We start from the raw sequence: 15,610 nt of genomic DNA on the forward strand, positions 1-15,610 counted from the left end.
TGACTAAAATCTATTTTTAGACATAGGAGAATATATATACATGAAATATTTTTTACCTTAATGTAGCAAATTTTGAAAGGTGGTATATATTTTTCATACTTAATCAGGTGGAGTAGTAGAAAAATAAAAACTTAAGCTGCAAGTGAAATGACACATAAGTACATTAAAATATTCTTCACTCATGTTGAGACCTCTTTCTATAAAAATGTTCATTGTTAAGAAAATATATTTCAGCATAAATAAGCTGCTTATAATTCTACCATGCTGTTAATCACATGATCCAAAATGTTCGGAAAAGTTGGAAGGTGTTCCAAGCATATTTTTATACGAGTGTGTATGTATGTATGTGTGTGTGTGTGTGTGTGTGTGTGTGTGTGTATATTTTTTTTAAGACAAAGTAATAAAATTATAGCTATTTTTAAACTGACTTTTTTTCTTAATACATTGTGAATAGCCTTCCATGTCTGTTACTCTTCATGGCTGTGTAGTTCCCCACCATGGAAGTGTACCATAATTTACTCATCTTCTTGTTGGCAATGTATGTTACCAAATTTTTACTATTTTAAACAATGCTTATATACCCTTGACTGTTACTTATTCCTCTGGTGAAAAGCCTATTTGGCGTGCCCCTGAAGGAATTCCCTTTAGAGTCAACTTCAGAGCCACCCAGGAAAATCTGTCCAGACTTCCTAAGGCTGGCTCCAGACGTATCCTATGACTCCCAAATGGTGTTTTCCAATAGGCTCACCTATCTTATTCTGTGGACCTTTTCCAGAATGACTTTGGGTCTACGGCCATAACACCCTAAACGCTCCCCATCTCATCTGATCTCAGAAGCTAAGTAGGGTCGGGCCTGGTTAGTACTTGGATGGGAGGCAGAATGACTTTGAGCTGTTTCCAATAATTAAATCCATTTAAATGAGTCTTAATATGTTTAGAAAAGAGTGATGAGGTCTTCTGGATGCATCTTGCATCTAAGTGTTTGGTTGGGTGGATTGAAAAAGTAATGGCAGCTCTCTTGGTTCATCTACCATCTGATCTACACTTAACTTATGGGCATCATTTTTAAATTTAAAATGGAGGATGTTTTAGACTAGGGGGAAGAGTTTCAAGCCATGAGGCTCAGTTCTCTTTTTTAATTCTGTAACAGACTTGCCAGAAGACAGGTGATCTATGACTACTAAAAGGCAAAGTTTTGTGATGTGCAGAGTTTCCTATTTCTAATTATAAAAATAACGCTTGGCTCATTATAGAATATTTGGGGAGGTATGGCAAAAAGTAAAAGGTCAGGAAGAGAAATAAGAGATTATAAATAATCCTGCTTAGTGTTTACTACTATCAGCATTTGGGGGGCATTTATAAAATAGCTTTAAAGCAATCAGCTATTTTCTGTCCCCCACCCCTGCCATTTCACAGCAGCATATCGCTCTTGGAAATTCATATTTTAGTAGTGGTTAATGAAGACCTGGTCTTCCGATTCGAACAGCTCAACATCCGTACACTGATCACTGCCTCTCTCTGCCACACCCTCCACCCCCCAACACCCGCTCCCTGCCCAATTTCTTTTCCTGGGAACCTCGTGACTTCCCATCTTCGGCCAGGCACCATGCTGTGCAGTACGCGTGATTATCCCTGTGTTTGCTTGGTGAAGAAGGGAGGCCCAGAGGTTGAGCAACACACGGCAGTAAGTGGCAGAGCCAGAACTATTCAAGGCTTTGTCCACCGGTCGACGAGAAAGCCTGTGCCTAGACCAGTTTACTGTGCCGTTTCCGCAGCTTTTGTTAAGAGATGAGCCTTTCTTAGTAGACCCTTCTTTCTGATGCGTGTCATCAAGGGCGAGTTCACTGCACTGCACCCTCTTTGTTGTAATGGTGTTATTCATGCCAAGGAGCATTCTGAGGGAAGTCTCCTGGAGCTTGCAGCTCCTGCCAGCCCGGCGCCCTTCCAGCACCTACCTGCCCCCGTCAGGAGGTCCCTCCCTCCTCCTCCAATAGAGCTATACCTGAGGAAGCAGACGTTCTTAACTTTTGGGAAGAGTCTGACGTTCTCCGCGTCCCTGTTCGGGGGCCTCAGACGGGCACCTTCCCCTCCTGTTCCCTTGCAGCACTTCTCCCCCGCCCCAGGCCTGCCTAAGCTGAGTGTGTGAATCATCCTTTCTACCCAGATGCCCCCGAGCGTGAGGAACCAGGCAGGGAGCGGGGCTGTGCTGGGCCTGGGCCACTGGCTGGGGGGTGGGTGGCGCAGGAACGCTGTGATTCTCTCCCTTGACCCGTCTGGCTCCCGACAGAGGGCATTGCAGGGGCGTCAGGCGCTGTCAGGAGGGGCTGGGGCCTCTCCCTGAGCTATTAGGATGCAGAGACCTCGCTGCCTCCGTCTCTCAGGCTCGGGGAACAAGAGAGCCTGGAGAGGCCAATAGTCTGACACGGAGGTATGGATGTGCCTGACTTCGGGCAGGAGGTCTGGGTGTGGTCAGGAAGGAAGTCCAGGGTGAGGCAGGAAGCAGTGACAGCCACCACTTCTCTGTGACTGTCAAGCACATAGTTAACTTGTCTTATCTCACCTCAATCCCCTGGTGTGGGAAAGCGCCCATGTACCTGCCCCTTGTTATAGGTGAAGAGAATGAGGCTCGGTAGCCGTGGCAGAGCCAGACCTTGTGTCCAGGTCTTTGCCAGCCCAGAGCCTGAGCTTCTGACCACTGACCTTGGGCAGCCTCAGGTCCTCGCCGCGCAGGGGTGCTGTGGGCAGCTACACCCCGGGAGGGTCAGCCCGGTGGCGGGGGGCATTAGTAGGCTGTGGTAGGTGTTGCAGGTGCCAGAGGGAAGTGGGGGGTATTCAACCTGTAAAGAAAGGCCAGGCCCGGTTAGATTTTCTCCCCACTTTCCCACACGTCAGCAAGCAACCTGTCTGTCTCCCAGGCATGGCTTTACTCAATGGCGTCTTCTTTGGGCGATGCCAGGCCCTGCCCTGTTCGCTTCCCAATTCTCCCCGGCCTTCCTCAGCCAACTCCTCAGCATCACATGGCCTTCAAAGGTGTGAGAGATGCCATTTCCAACCCAGAGGAGGGCAGGGCCCACCCACCAAGAGCCCCGTCTGTCTACCAGGCAGAAGTCCTGGCCTGTGCGGCCCAGGAGAATAGAATGTGCAGCCGCCCTGGTTTGGAGCAGCTGCTGCCTCCTTGTTGGAGGATGGCCTCAGGGAAGTCGGGGTAGGGTCGGGAGACTCCTTAGATCTACTGCTCATGATTTGGACTTAGGCAAGTTAAAAAGCTCCCTGTGGGGACTTCCCTGGTGGTCCAGTGGTTAAGACCTCACCTTCCAGCACAGGGGGTGTGGGTTCGATCCCTGGTCCTGGAGCTAAGATCCCGCATGCCTCAGGACCAAAAAGAAACCAAAACAGAAGCAATATTGTAACAAATTCAATAAAGACTTTAAAAATGTTCCACATCAAAAAAAAAATCTTTAAAAAACAAATAATAGGGCTTCCCTGGTGGTGCAGTGGTTGAGAGTCCGCCTGCCGATGCAGGGGACACGGGTTCGTGCCCCGGTCCGGGAAGATCCCACATGCCGCGGAGGGGCTGGGCCCAGGGCCGCTGAGCCTGCGCGTCCGGAGCCTGTGCTCCGCAACGGGAGAGGCCACAGCAGTGAGAGGCCCGCGTACCGCAAAAAAAAAAAAATTTAAAAAAAAAACAAATAATAAAGTCTAAACAAAAAAAACCTCCCTGTGTCTTGGCCTCCTGCTCAGGTAAAAGGAGGGTTCAAGGTGTTTCAGCCCTCCCCTCTTCTCCCCTGATGCTCACTGCCACACATCGAGGCATTAATGTAATGGGGACTTGTCATCAGAGGTACCTGGAACCCCTCCTTACTTTTCCAGAGTGATTAAGGAGGAGGTCGGGAGCCAGAGCTTCTGTGCACGCTAAGCCTTTGCCTCCTGTTCTGAATGCACACTGGTGCCCTCCAGAATTACCCCTTCCATCTGATGCACTTAGTGGTGTGGCCTGGAGAAGTGGCCCTCGCTGGGCTCAGGCTCAATTCAGCCAGCAGCTGGGGGTGGGGCCTGCAGAGCTGAAATCGCAGGTGCTGCATTACGTACTTTGTTCATATTCTCATTTGAGTCAGCGACCCTGAGGGGGAAGGTAGTGCTGTCCCACTGCTCAGTCATGAACACTGAGGCTCAGAGGAACTGAATTTATTCAAGGGTGCATGGCTACTGTAGGTGAGAGCTGGGGTGGGCCCGGTGTGCTTTGACTCCCTGCAGCTGGCCCTCCCACCAGGCCCGGCAGCATTTCTTCAGTAAGCCGAGGTCTCAGCCAGGGAGGGACCAAGCACTGCCCCACATGAGAGCACCCTAGGTTCATCGCACCCAGCCCGGATGTTCCCTGCTTTCTTGGTCTGCTCACTCCTTCCCATGTTTCCTGAAGCCCCCAGGCCTTCCAGCTCTTGGTTTCTGAGATACCCAGCAATCACCTGTTGGTTCATGACAATGCTTTGTGTTCCTTCCTTCCAGAACCTGTAGCCGGTCACAATGGGAAGCAAAGGAGGGTTCGTCTTGCTCGGGCTCCTGTTCAGCCTGGCTGTCGTCTGCCATGTAGGTGAGTGGTCCAGAGGGACATGGATCTGGATCATGTAGGCCGCCTTGGCCCTAAACTTTTTCTTACGCCTCAGGAAGACCAAGCTGATGCCACAGACCTCGGGCCGAGCTTCGGTTCTTTCCCCATCAGTGCTACAGGTCCAGGGCGGTGTGACTGCTCCTTCCTGTGTTACGGCCCTACCCTGAGTGGAGCACCTTCCTGAGTTACAGTTCATCCTGGGTGACAGAGCTGCTTTAGTGGGGAGCGATTACACTGAGCTGCTTAAGTTTCACCCCACTCACCACCAGCCACTGGGGCTATCGATGGATGCCATCTTCAGAGTGCTGAGCCCAGCCGCCCGCCCTGGGCTTCTCCTGTGCAATGCTGCTGCTGCTTGTAGCAGTCACCTGCCAATCACTATTCTCAGCACTTTACATGTATTTACTTATTTAATCCTCATGTCCACCCTGTGGAGCAGGGACTATTTTTCTTGCCATTTTACAGGTGACAAGACTGAGGCCCAAAGAGATTAAATAACTTGTAAAATATCACACCAAAGTGGTGCAGCCAGAATTTGAACCCAAATAAGCCTGGCACCAGAGTGTCTGCCCCAGCTCCTTCTCGGGGCCACCCCTCCCTGCCTGCTGGAGATCCTCGTTACCTCTGTAACAGTAGGAACACCTGTGTTACTTGCTTTGCCTCATTGTAAACATCAAAGGTTATTTTCTGCCTATGTCATGTTGGTACTACTAACTGTTATTATTATTATTATTTTTTTTTGTGGTACGCGGGCCTCTCACCGTTGTGGCCTCTCCCGTTGCGGAGCACAGGCTCCGGACGCGCAGGCTCAGCGGCCATGGCTCACGGGCCCAGCTGCTCCGCGGCATGTGGGATCTTCCCGGACCGGGACACGAACCCCTGTCCCCTGCATCGGCAGGCGGACTCTCAACCACTGCGCCACCAGGGAAGCCCTACTGTTATTTTTGAGGGGTGGGGACAGGAGGCAGAAAAGGAAATAGCCATGCGGTGGGCACTACAGAGGCATCTGCATGTTGGAGCATGTCTTAGAGCTTGTAGCTTTAGTAGCTCCCATATGGTGAATGCTTACTAGGTACTAGGGCCTGTACTGGACCCTGGCTCATTTAATCCTTCCAGCCATCCTGTGAGGGCTCCCCATTTTACAGTTGAGGAAACTGAAGCAAAGAACAAAGTAACCCAAGGACATGTTTGAACAAGTTTCCCCTTTCTGAGAAAAGACAGAAGTCACGACCCCCCTCCCTCCCCACGTCTGTTGATTGTAGTCACGGAGGTTTGTAACGTGGTTTGCTATGTTACAACATACGTTATTGTCTTAATTCTTCAACCCGGTGAATTTTCTGTAGTTAGAATAACCTGGTCATACCTGCTTTCCAGCAGTCTATGGAGCTGGCTTGTTTATGGAGCAGGCTTGGGTTTGGCGCTATTAGCTGTTCTGTGACAGGTCTCGGGGGCACTTAGGTCTTTCCTGAGGGAGTCGGAGTGTGAAGACCCCTTCCACCCTGGCTAAGTAGCTAGAGTATCAAACAGCCCCTGACTTATTGCTTGCCTCTGACCTGGTCTCCCCCATAATTGGTCCTGGTTTCTTCTCTTTCCCACTCAGGACAATCAGAAGAACATCACGGTAAATAAACCAAGCGTGGGCTTCAGAACTGATCGCCTGGGTGTGAGTCCCAGCTCTCCTCTTAGTAGCCATGTGACTTTTGACAAGTTAGTTAACATCTTGGTCTTAGTTTTCTCTTGAAAAATGGGGATGGAGATGCTTGAGCCTGCCTCTTATAGCAATTCTCTGAAGATTGAAAGTTTAGGTATTTGAACACTGTTAGCTGTGAATATTTCTGCCTCACAGAAGTTCCAAAGGTGAGCTCTCTTTCCTCTGTCTGAAGGTTTGACCTGGCCATTTAAGATGTTATAGGGACTTCCCTGGTGGCGCAGTGGTTAAGAATCCGCCTGCCAATGCAGGGTACACAGGTTCGAGCCCTGGTCCGGGAAGATCCCACATGCTGCAGGGCAACCAAGCCCGTGCACCACAACTACTGAGCCTGCGCTCTAGAGCCCACGAGCCACAGCTGCTGAGCCCGTGTGCCATAACTACTGAAGCCCACGTGCCTAGAGCCCATGCTCCGCAACAAGAGAAGCCACTGCAGTGAGAAGCCCGCGCACCACAACAGAGTAGCCCCCGCTCTCCACCACTAGAGAAAGCCTGCCTGCAGCAATGAAGACCCAACGCAGCAAAAAATAAATAAATTAATTAATTATTTTAAAAGATGTTATAGAGAGCTTCACTCCTATCTGTGCTCAGGAAGTGAGGAGCCACTTTCTTCTGGCCTTTGGAGAATTCCTCTCCCTGGTGATGAACCTAGACTTTGGCCTTAGAACTAAAAGTCAGCTCTTGGGTTCTAAAACCCACATTTCGTCTTGGTTTAACCATGCCATTCTTCTATGAGATTTTACATATTTCATCTTTGAAAATGTCTTTTCACACCGATAGGTACTTCCAAACACTGATTATGTGGCAGAAGCCATGTGGCCAGAAGAAGGTGCTCTCTTATTGTAGAAAAGAGTATGTCCACATGAATCAGGAAAACTTGCTTCCAACTCTTCCCGTCACAGATGTGGAATATGACTCATCTTTTTCCATCACCATTGTTATAAAAACAGAGAAGGGAAAATAATCCAGTGAAACTTGAAGTCTAGCCACCAAAGATGAATCCTAAGAACATGAGTGGGAGCGGTAGTCATTTTTCAAATTGGGGAACCAGAGGCATTTGCTTCTGATATAAGTCGACCCTCGTGTTCAGTGTCACTGTGCATGTCTTCCCACCCACATGGGTTTAAAGTGTATGGCTGCTGCCTGCCCCTTGACTGTGTCTGCTTCTGGCGATGGGTCAGTCCCTCAGCAGAGAACAGCTGCAGTGAGGACGCCTTACCCCAGAGGCCATCAGATTTGTTCTGCAGAGGTCCAGATAGTAAATATTTCAGGCTTTGCAGGCCGAGAGACAAAAATCAAGGATATTATGTAGGCTTTTATATAAATAAGAGAGAAAACAAATTTCTCCAAGTTTTTAATTGACAGAATTCAAAAATTTAATAATTGAGTACAATTATTTATAATACAGATCTACTAATGAGAAGAATGGAATTCTTTCTGGGAGAATAACATTTTGCTTACTTGGGATTCAAAAGTTAGTGTTCCCCATCATCAAATTGGTTGCAAATGTTCATCTGTTAATACTGATCTGTAATGAGATTTCATGCATTTCGTCTTGGAGCATGTCTTTTCACACAGATAGGTACTGCCAAATACTGATGATCAGTCCGTGAGAATGTTATGTGATAGAGCGTATTCATTGCTTGGAAGGTGTTTATAGAATTCTGTCAGTTTATCCTCTTAATGGATTCCTTTTAATATGTCATTGCATTGCAGATTAATCACTTCCGATTGAAAGTAGGAAAAAGCTTCTCGATTGCACAGTTAAATGGATTTTGAAATCTGGAAATTCCCTTTGCACTTGCCTCAGGGTCCAAAAAACTGCTGCTGGAACTGTAGTTTGAGCTTGGAAAAATATATCTGCTGCCGATATATGTGGGAAGGAAGCCCACTCTGAGTTGCTGACCTCTGACCCACAGTAATGGAGCTGGTGGGCTTGCTTCTGCTGCCAGGAGGGTGAGTCATTGCTGGTCTACCAGGTTCTGACGGGCATTCTTCCTGATCCTAGGTCACAGCCTGGAGTGCTACAGCTGTATTAACCCAGCTAATGGCTGCACTACGGCTGTCAATTGTTCACGTAATCAAGATACTTGTCTCATCGTTAAAGCCGGTAAGAGCCTCCCCCTCCCCCTCTTCCTGAGTGTAATGGGATGAAGAGAGCCTGGGAAAAGATCTGTGCCGCTCTCATTCTTGTTAGACTCGTATTCAACAAGTAATAGCTACCATTTAATAGCACCAGTTGTGTGCGGCACTAAGCGCTTTCCATTTGTCTTTTTATTTAATATTTCCCATCTACCGCTCGGGGTAATATTTTATTCCCGTTTGGTAAATGAGGAAACTGAGACTCAGATTAAGCCACAGACCAAGGTCGAGGAACGAGCTCAGGATCTGAACGTGGGAATCCATCTAATTCCAACACTTGTGCTCTTAACAGCAACACTGGCTGCCTCGCAAACTTTTGAGAGCCTGCCCTGTGCCAGAGCCTGAGCTAGGAGATCGGGGTGCAGAGATGAAGAAAGGAGATGATGAAAATTGTGAAAGAGACCTGTGTAGCTATTACAGATGTCTTTATTTATACCCGTGTCTCATTCCGTGGGGAATTTAATACATACAGAGTCCCGAGGGGACTCAAGCTGAGCTCAAAGGACAAGTAGGAAGTAAGAGGACTAAGAGAGGAAGGGTGTTCCCAAGAAAGGCAACAGTAGCTACCGAGGCTTGGTGGCCTCAGAGAACAAGGCACTCGTGGGCTTGGGGTAGGGAACTGTCAACATTGACAAATGTTGTCAAATCTGCATTTTCCAAATTGGTTAGACTATGGAATCGCTTCCTCCATAAATCCTATTAAAATAGAATTTAGGAAGTGGTGGGCAGAGGCAAGAAACCAGCAAAGGCATGCCCTCTGCTCTTGCTGGGTGTGGTTCTGGATTGAATCAGTATGTGGAAATGATACTGGTGAGGAGTGGCTATTTCAGGATCTGCTTAGTTAGTGTACAAGGTAAACCCCCTGACCTCCATCTCTAAGAGATAAAAGTAAAAATACCCTTCAGGTTAGTTCACTCATACCCTCTATGTAAATTCTTCCCAGTGTCCCCCTCAAGGAATGCTAAGCACATCAAGTAAACTCATAAAGGCTTGGGAGACCCACATGTTCAGAAAAACCTGATTGAAAGGAGGAGGAGTTTCACTTCCCCAGAAAGGAAGAATCCCTCAATAAGTAAGGACGAATTAGAATTATCTTGTCTAAAGAACAGGAGTACCTCATAATTTTGATATAAACTCCTGGAATACAGCCCAGATTCCAAGGCCTACATGTAAGGTCCTTGATTCTGTAGGGGACAGTTCCTCTGCCTCACCTGGAGGACCGTATTAACTCATTGTTAATGTAGAAAGCATAGTGAGGTCCCCAGAGAGAATAGTCATTCGCTCCACAGATATTTGAGCACCAATTATCTATGAGCACAGAGACCCACTTCTGAACCCTGATTGTCTGTGTCTCTTGGACCCCCACTACAAAAAGTATAATTTCCAAATGAGAGAATAAAGGCAATATTATGTGTAAAATAAGTATTAGATTATCAGTTAGAAGCTTTGAGCTCTGATCTCTGTCTTGCCACCAGTAAGTTATTCCGGCCTCTGTTTTTATTGATGAAGTGGGTGTGTCAGATGGTGGAGGTGGAGAGAAGGAAAGAGGGAATTAGACTAGACGAGGAGACAAATCCCATTGTTTCCTACCTGAATGGTTAAACTTTCATTTTAGTTGTTTCCAACATTATTGAAGTATAATTGACAAATAAAAACTGTACATGTTTAAGGTGTACAACATGGCGATTTGATATACATATACCTTGTGAAATGATTACCGCAATCAATCTAATGAACATATCCACCCCCTCACATTGTTACCTTTCTGTGTGTGATGAGAACACTTAAGATCTACTCTGTTAGCAAATTGCAAATAGACAATACAGTCTTGTTAACCACAGTCATAATGCTGTACATTAGATTCCCCAGAATTTACTCATCTTATAATGAACTGTTATGCTTTGTAAAAATGATTAATGTAAACAATAAGGCACGTCTATTAGAATGGCCACAGTCTAAAACACTGACAGCACCAAATGCTGGCAAGGACGTGGAGCCCCAGGAGCTCTCATTCATTGCTGGAAGGAATATAAATTGGTACACAGTACGTACTCTCACCATAAGATTCAACAGTTGCATTCCTTGATATTTACCTAAATGAGTCAAAAAATTATGTCCACTCAAAAACCTACACATGGATGTTTATAGCAGCTTTATTCATAATTACCCAAACTTGGAAGCAACCAAGATGTCCTTCAGTAGATGAATGGATAAATAAACAGTGGTACATCCAGAGAATGGTATCAAACCATGAAGAGACATGAAGGAAACTTAAATATATGTATTACTCAATGAAAGAAGCCACTCTGGGAAAGCTACATTGAAGGAAACTTAAACATGTATTACTGAATGAAAGAAGCCACTCTGGGAAAGCTACATTGAAGGAAATTTAAACATGTATTACTGAATGAAAGAAGCCACTCTGGGAAAGCTACATTGTTATGATTCCAACTATGTGATGTTTTGGAAAGGGCAAAACCAAGGAGATAATAAAAAGGTCAGTGGCTGCCAGGGGTTAAGTGGGGGAGGAGGGAGGGATGAATAGGTGGAGCACAGGCTTTTTCGGGCAACGAAGCTAGGACTCTGTGTGATACTATAATGATGGACACATGTCATACATTTGTCAAACCCTATAGAATGTACAACACCCAGAGTGCACCCAAATGTAAATTATGGACTTTGGGTGATGATGATGAGTCCATGCAGGTTCATCAGTTGTAACAAATGTACTGGCGGGAGATGTTGGTAGTGAGGGAGTTTGTTTGGGGTGGAGGTGGGGCTGTCGGGGGCTCTATTGGAACTAGGTACTTCCTGCTCAATTTCGCTGTGAATCTAAAACTCCTCTCAAGTATAAAATCTATTTTTTTAAGGATAATGTGAATCTTAAATAGTTTTCTTCTTCTCATGAACATAGGTCCCAAAACTTCAGCTAGACATGTGGTAACAGCAGTTCTTGAAATATAGATATTCAGACCTTTCAGTAAGGCAGATAGTAACATAACATCTAAATGCCCCTCCGACTCTGATTGACATCAGCCTGGGAGAGGTGAGCCACACTGTCATAAACACGAATTAAAGGCCAGGCATACATTGGAGAAATTATTTAATTAATCTAGCCACATTTTCTCCCCAGCTGTGAAATAGGAATACTTATCTCCCGGGGTCAGTGGGGCAGTTAGTGGAGAAACGTGCGTGATAGTGCTGTGCAGATTCAGTCTAGAAGAGAGACAGATGGGCGCCACTAATTTAGTGGCATCCTGGCTAGGTCAGAGTCTGGCAGAGCCTTTGATGACAGTGCCAAGCAATCATTTCTGTAATGGCCTTTCAAATAAGGGACACACTGAAGGATGCCTAAGGCAACTGAGGACTACTGCTTGGTAAAGGCAGACTCAAGGCAAATCTTCGAAGAGAGTGGGGAGGCTGTGCCTAGCAGAGAGAGAACCTTTAACATGCCGGTGACTCTGTGATGTGATCCACTTTTACTCGGGTGATTCTGATAGTGGCTTTGGTGAGAAGCTCACCATTGAAGGTTGTTATGCAAATAAGATCATTCAAGTAAAGTGCTTGGCTCACTGCAGGACACATAGTAAGTGATTAATTGGTAGCAATTATTAATAAATTACTATCTGCTCTCCCCAAGCTGTTAGGCTTCCCTAATTAACATTTTGGTGACTTTCATGCTTTCGCAGTTCCAAAGCCTGATTACTACTACATAAGACAGTAACTTGTCCTATTCAACAGCATTCTTTAGTACAGTATTAGAAGCATCCACTTAAATATTTATGATCCAAGCAGGTAGAGTCACTGGAACACTCTTATCTGGCCGCTGCCACTTGACCAGACTTCATTAAAATCCAGGCCAAACACTCATCTCCTCTGAGGGGGAGGACAGAACAGTTATACCTGCAGTTATAAACTTAGAAGTTTTGTTCTGAGCTGTGAATGAAATAGAATAAACTAGTTACTGGCCTTAAATAAGGAAATAGGCATCTGTATTTTTTTCTTTCCAACACAGAAGAAAAGAAAATGATTCCAGGGTGGGGACCAACCTTCTATATCTGTGTGTCCCCAGCATCTAGCACAGCTAACTTCTCTTCTCTCTCAACTCTCACTTTTTTAAAATATTTAACGTAATTTTTCTCAATATTAAAAAATCACTATAAGCTAATTGGCATTGTATATTTTGGCCTGCATTTTCCTTTGTGTGTAAAAATTGGGACCATAATGGCACGTTCTTTTGGAAATTTTTTACTGCTTTACTGAATAATCTAATGATTTTTAAAGGACGTTTAAGCTGTGTTTAAAATAAATTCATCCAGTGATTTTTTATTTTAAATCTCAATCTACAGAGAAATGTATAAATGAAAGATAGTCTTCTGTGAGGGTAACACTGTTAAATTACTTGGGAATCTTTCCAGAGAAAAGTAGTATACTCACCCCCACACATATACTTTATACAGATGGATCACATTCTACATATTGTTCTGCATCTAGGCTTTTTTCTATTGAGATATAACTCACATATCTCAGTTCCAAAGTACATTTTAAAGTGCGCAATTCAGTGGCCTTTAGCACATCCACAACTCTGTACAACTATCACCACTCATTTTCAGAACATTATTATCACCCCAAAAGGAAACCCCATACCCATTAGCAGTCACTCCCTATTCTTCCCTTGCCCATACCCTGGCAGGGAGTACTAATCTACTTTCTGTCTCCATGGATTTGCCTATTCTGGACATTTAGATATAAATCGAACCATACCGTGTTGTAGTCCTTTGTGACTGGCTCCTTTCACTAGCATAATGATTTTTGTTTGTTTGTTTGTTTTTAAGTATATAATCTATTCTTTTTAAAAAAAATTTTATTCATTTATTTATTTTTGGCTGCATTGGGTCTTCGTTGCTGCTCGCAGCCTTTCTCTAGTTGCAGCGAGCGGGGTCTACTCTACATTGCGGTGCATGGGCTTCTCATTGTGGTGGCTTCTCTTATTGCAGAGCACAGGCCCTAGGCACACGGGCTTCAGTAGTTGTGGCTCGCGGGCTCTAGAGTGCAGCCTCAGTAGTTGTGGTGCATGGGCTTAGTTGCTCCACGGCATGTGGGATCTTCCTGGACCAGGGATCAAACCCATGTCCCCTGCATTGGCAGGAAGATTCTTAACCACTGCACCCCCAGGGAAGTCCCTGTGCATAATGTTTTTAATGTTCACCCATGTTATTGGATATATCAGTACCTCATTCCTTTTTACGGCCAAATAATATTCCATTGAATGGATATACCACATTTTGCTTATCATTTACCATTTAATGGACATATGGGTTGTTTCCACTTTTTAGATATTTTGAATAACACTGCTATGAACATTCGTGTATAAGCATTTGTGTGAACATAGTTTTCAATTCTCTTGGGTAATATATTTACCTAGGATTAGAATTACTGGGTCATATGGTAACTATTTTTAACCTTTTGAAGAAATGCCAGACTTTTCCAAGATACCTGCACCACTTTACCTTCCCACGAGCAATATTTGAGGGTTCCAATTTCTTCACTTCCTTGACACCACTTGTTATTTTCCAGTTTCTTGACTACAGCCATCCTAATAGGTGTGAATTGATCCTCACTGTGGTTTTGATTTGTATTTTCTTAATGGCTAATGATGTTGGGCATCTTTTCATGCACTTATTGGCCCTTTGTATATCTTTGGAGAAGTGGCTATATCCTTTGCCCATTTTTTAATTGGGTTGTCTTTTTATTATTGAGTTGTAAGAGTGTTTCATATATTCTGTATACTATACTCTTATCGGATATATGATTTGCAAACATTTTCTCACTTTTTGTGGGTTTTGTCTTTTTAATTTTTTAAAATAGTGTTCTTTGAAGCACAAAAGTTTAATTTTGTTGAAGTCCAATTTAACTGTTTTTCTGCATTAAAAAAAAAACCCTCAGACTCCTCCCATGTCAATGCACATGGTCCTATGGCATTCCTTATCTGCATGGAACTTCGTTGTGTGGAGCTCTACCATAATTTATTCAAGTGCTTTTTCATTAACCGACTGTTTGTCTTTTAGTGTCTTGCTGCTACAGCTAGTAGTGCAGTGACCATTCTTGAGCATATATCTTAACCTTTTTTCAAGTAACTTCATAGAGTAAATTCTAGAAGTGGGATTGCTGGATCAAAGAGGGCGTGTGTTTAAAAATCTTGGTAACTCTCTCAAACATTAGTATGATTGCCTGTTGCCTTCCATATACACACAACTGTACTGGCTCTGATGAGACTGCTTTTATGGAAAAGTTCCATTCAGAGCTGGATCATTATTTACTTAATTGTTCCCCTTTATAAGCTAACTGGGATACATATTTTTACCCAAATGTCTCTATTTCCCCAGGATAAGTTCTATGAAGTAGAACTGAGAGTTCAAAGACAGGTGCAGAGTTTTACCTGCTTGATTGCTTATCTTTGTGTGTGTGTATTTCCCCCACAGTGCCAACAAAAACTTACTACCAGTGTTGGATGTTTGACCGTTGCAGTTTCGAAGCCATTGCGAAAGCCTTAGGGGAGAAGGAACTTCAGTACCACTGCTGCCAGGAGAACCTGTGTAACAAAAGTGACGGGACGAGTATATCAGGGAAAACCGCTCTGCCGGTCATCCTGCTGCTGGTGGCAGTCTGGAGCTTTTGTCTCTAAATCTACACCAGGAGGGCTTCTCCTAAATCTCCTGTTTCTGTATACTCCTTATTTCCTGTGCTGCTGCGTTCCAAAGGCTTTATATTTTCCAGCTGGATCCTGTTGGGAAAGACTAAAAGTAGCTTGAGCAAGTTAGATTAGAGAGAGGAACTCAGAGGGACTCTGAAGACCAGTTCTGTTGGGAGAGAAGACCTGTTTGAGGGAAAAAGTTTGAGCGAAGTGCATGTGATTTGAGTAAAGTTGTATGCTTCTTACTCTGCTCTTTGCAGTGACAGCTTCTGTAGATTCTCTGCAGTCCTCAGCTATTTCCCTCTGGTTCCTTGGATGTAGTTAATGTGATCAGTATGTTTTTGGGTGACTGGGGCAGGGGGCTCCTTTTCAACAGTCTCTCACAAGGCATGCATTATTCTCGCCTTTCACGACCCCTGTATTGCCAGGTAGGCATGGTGCATGTTCCAGGTGTGGGCTG

General features: G+C 44.9%; 1 protein-coding gene across 1 annotated transcript; it reads left to right on the plus strand.

Annotated features, from left to right (window-relative positions):
• Positions 1-4,521: 4,521 nt before the first annotated feature.
• Positions 4,522-15,141, plus strand: CD59 (CD59 molecule (CD59 blood group)). Its single transcript, XM_007468081.1, has 3 exons — positions 4,522-4,588; positions 8,323-8,424; positions 14,939-15,141. Exons 1-3 carry the CDS (start codon positions 4,522-4,524, stop codon positions 15,139-15,141), a joined length of 372 nt encoding a protein of 123 aa, XP_007468143.1.
• Positions 15,142-15,610: the final 469 nt, after the last annotated feature.

This window comes from Lipotes vexillifer, unplaced genomic scaffold, assembly GCF_000442215.2.
Source record: "Lipotes vexillifer unplaced genomic scaffold, Lipotes_vexillifer_v1.1 scaffold451, whole genome shotgun sequence".
NCBI lineage: Eukaryota > Metazoa > Chordata > Mammalia > Artiodactyla > Lipotidae > Lipotes > Lipotes vexillifer.

Excerpts from the sequence above, each read along its gene's own strand:
- CD59 (XM_007468081.1), top strand. The coding sequence starts at position 4,522 with ATGGGAAGCAAAGGAGGGTTCGTCTTGCTCGGGCTCCTGTTCAGCCTG. Across the intron at positions 4,589-8,322 it reads GGCTGTCGTCTGCCATGTAG|GTCACAGCCTGGAGTGCTAC; the intron begins GTGAGTGGTCCA and ends TCCTGATCCTAG. Across the intron at positions 8,425-14,938 it reads TTGTCTCATCGTTAAAGCCG|TGCCAACAAAAACTTACTAC; the intron begins GTAAGAGCCTCC and ends TTTCCCCCACAG.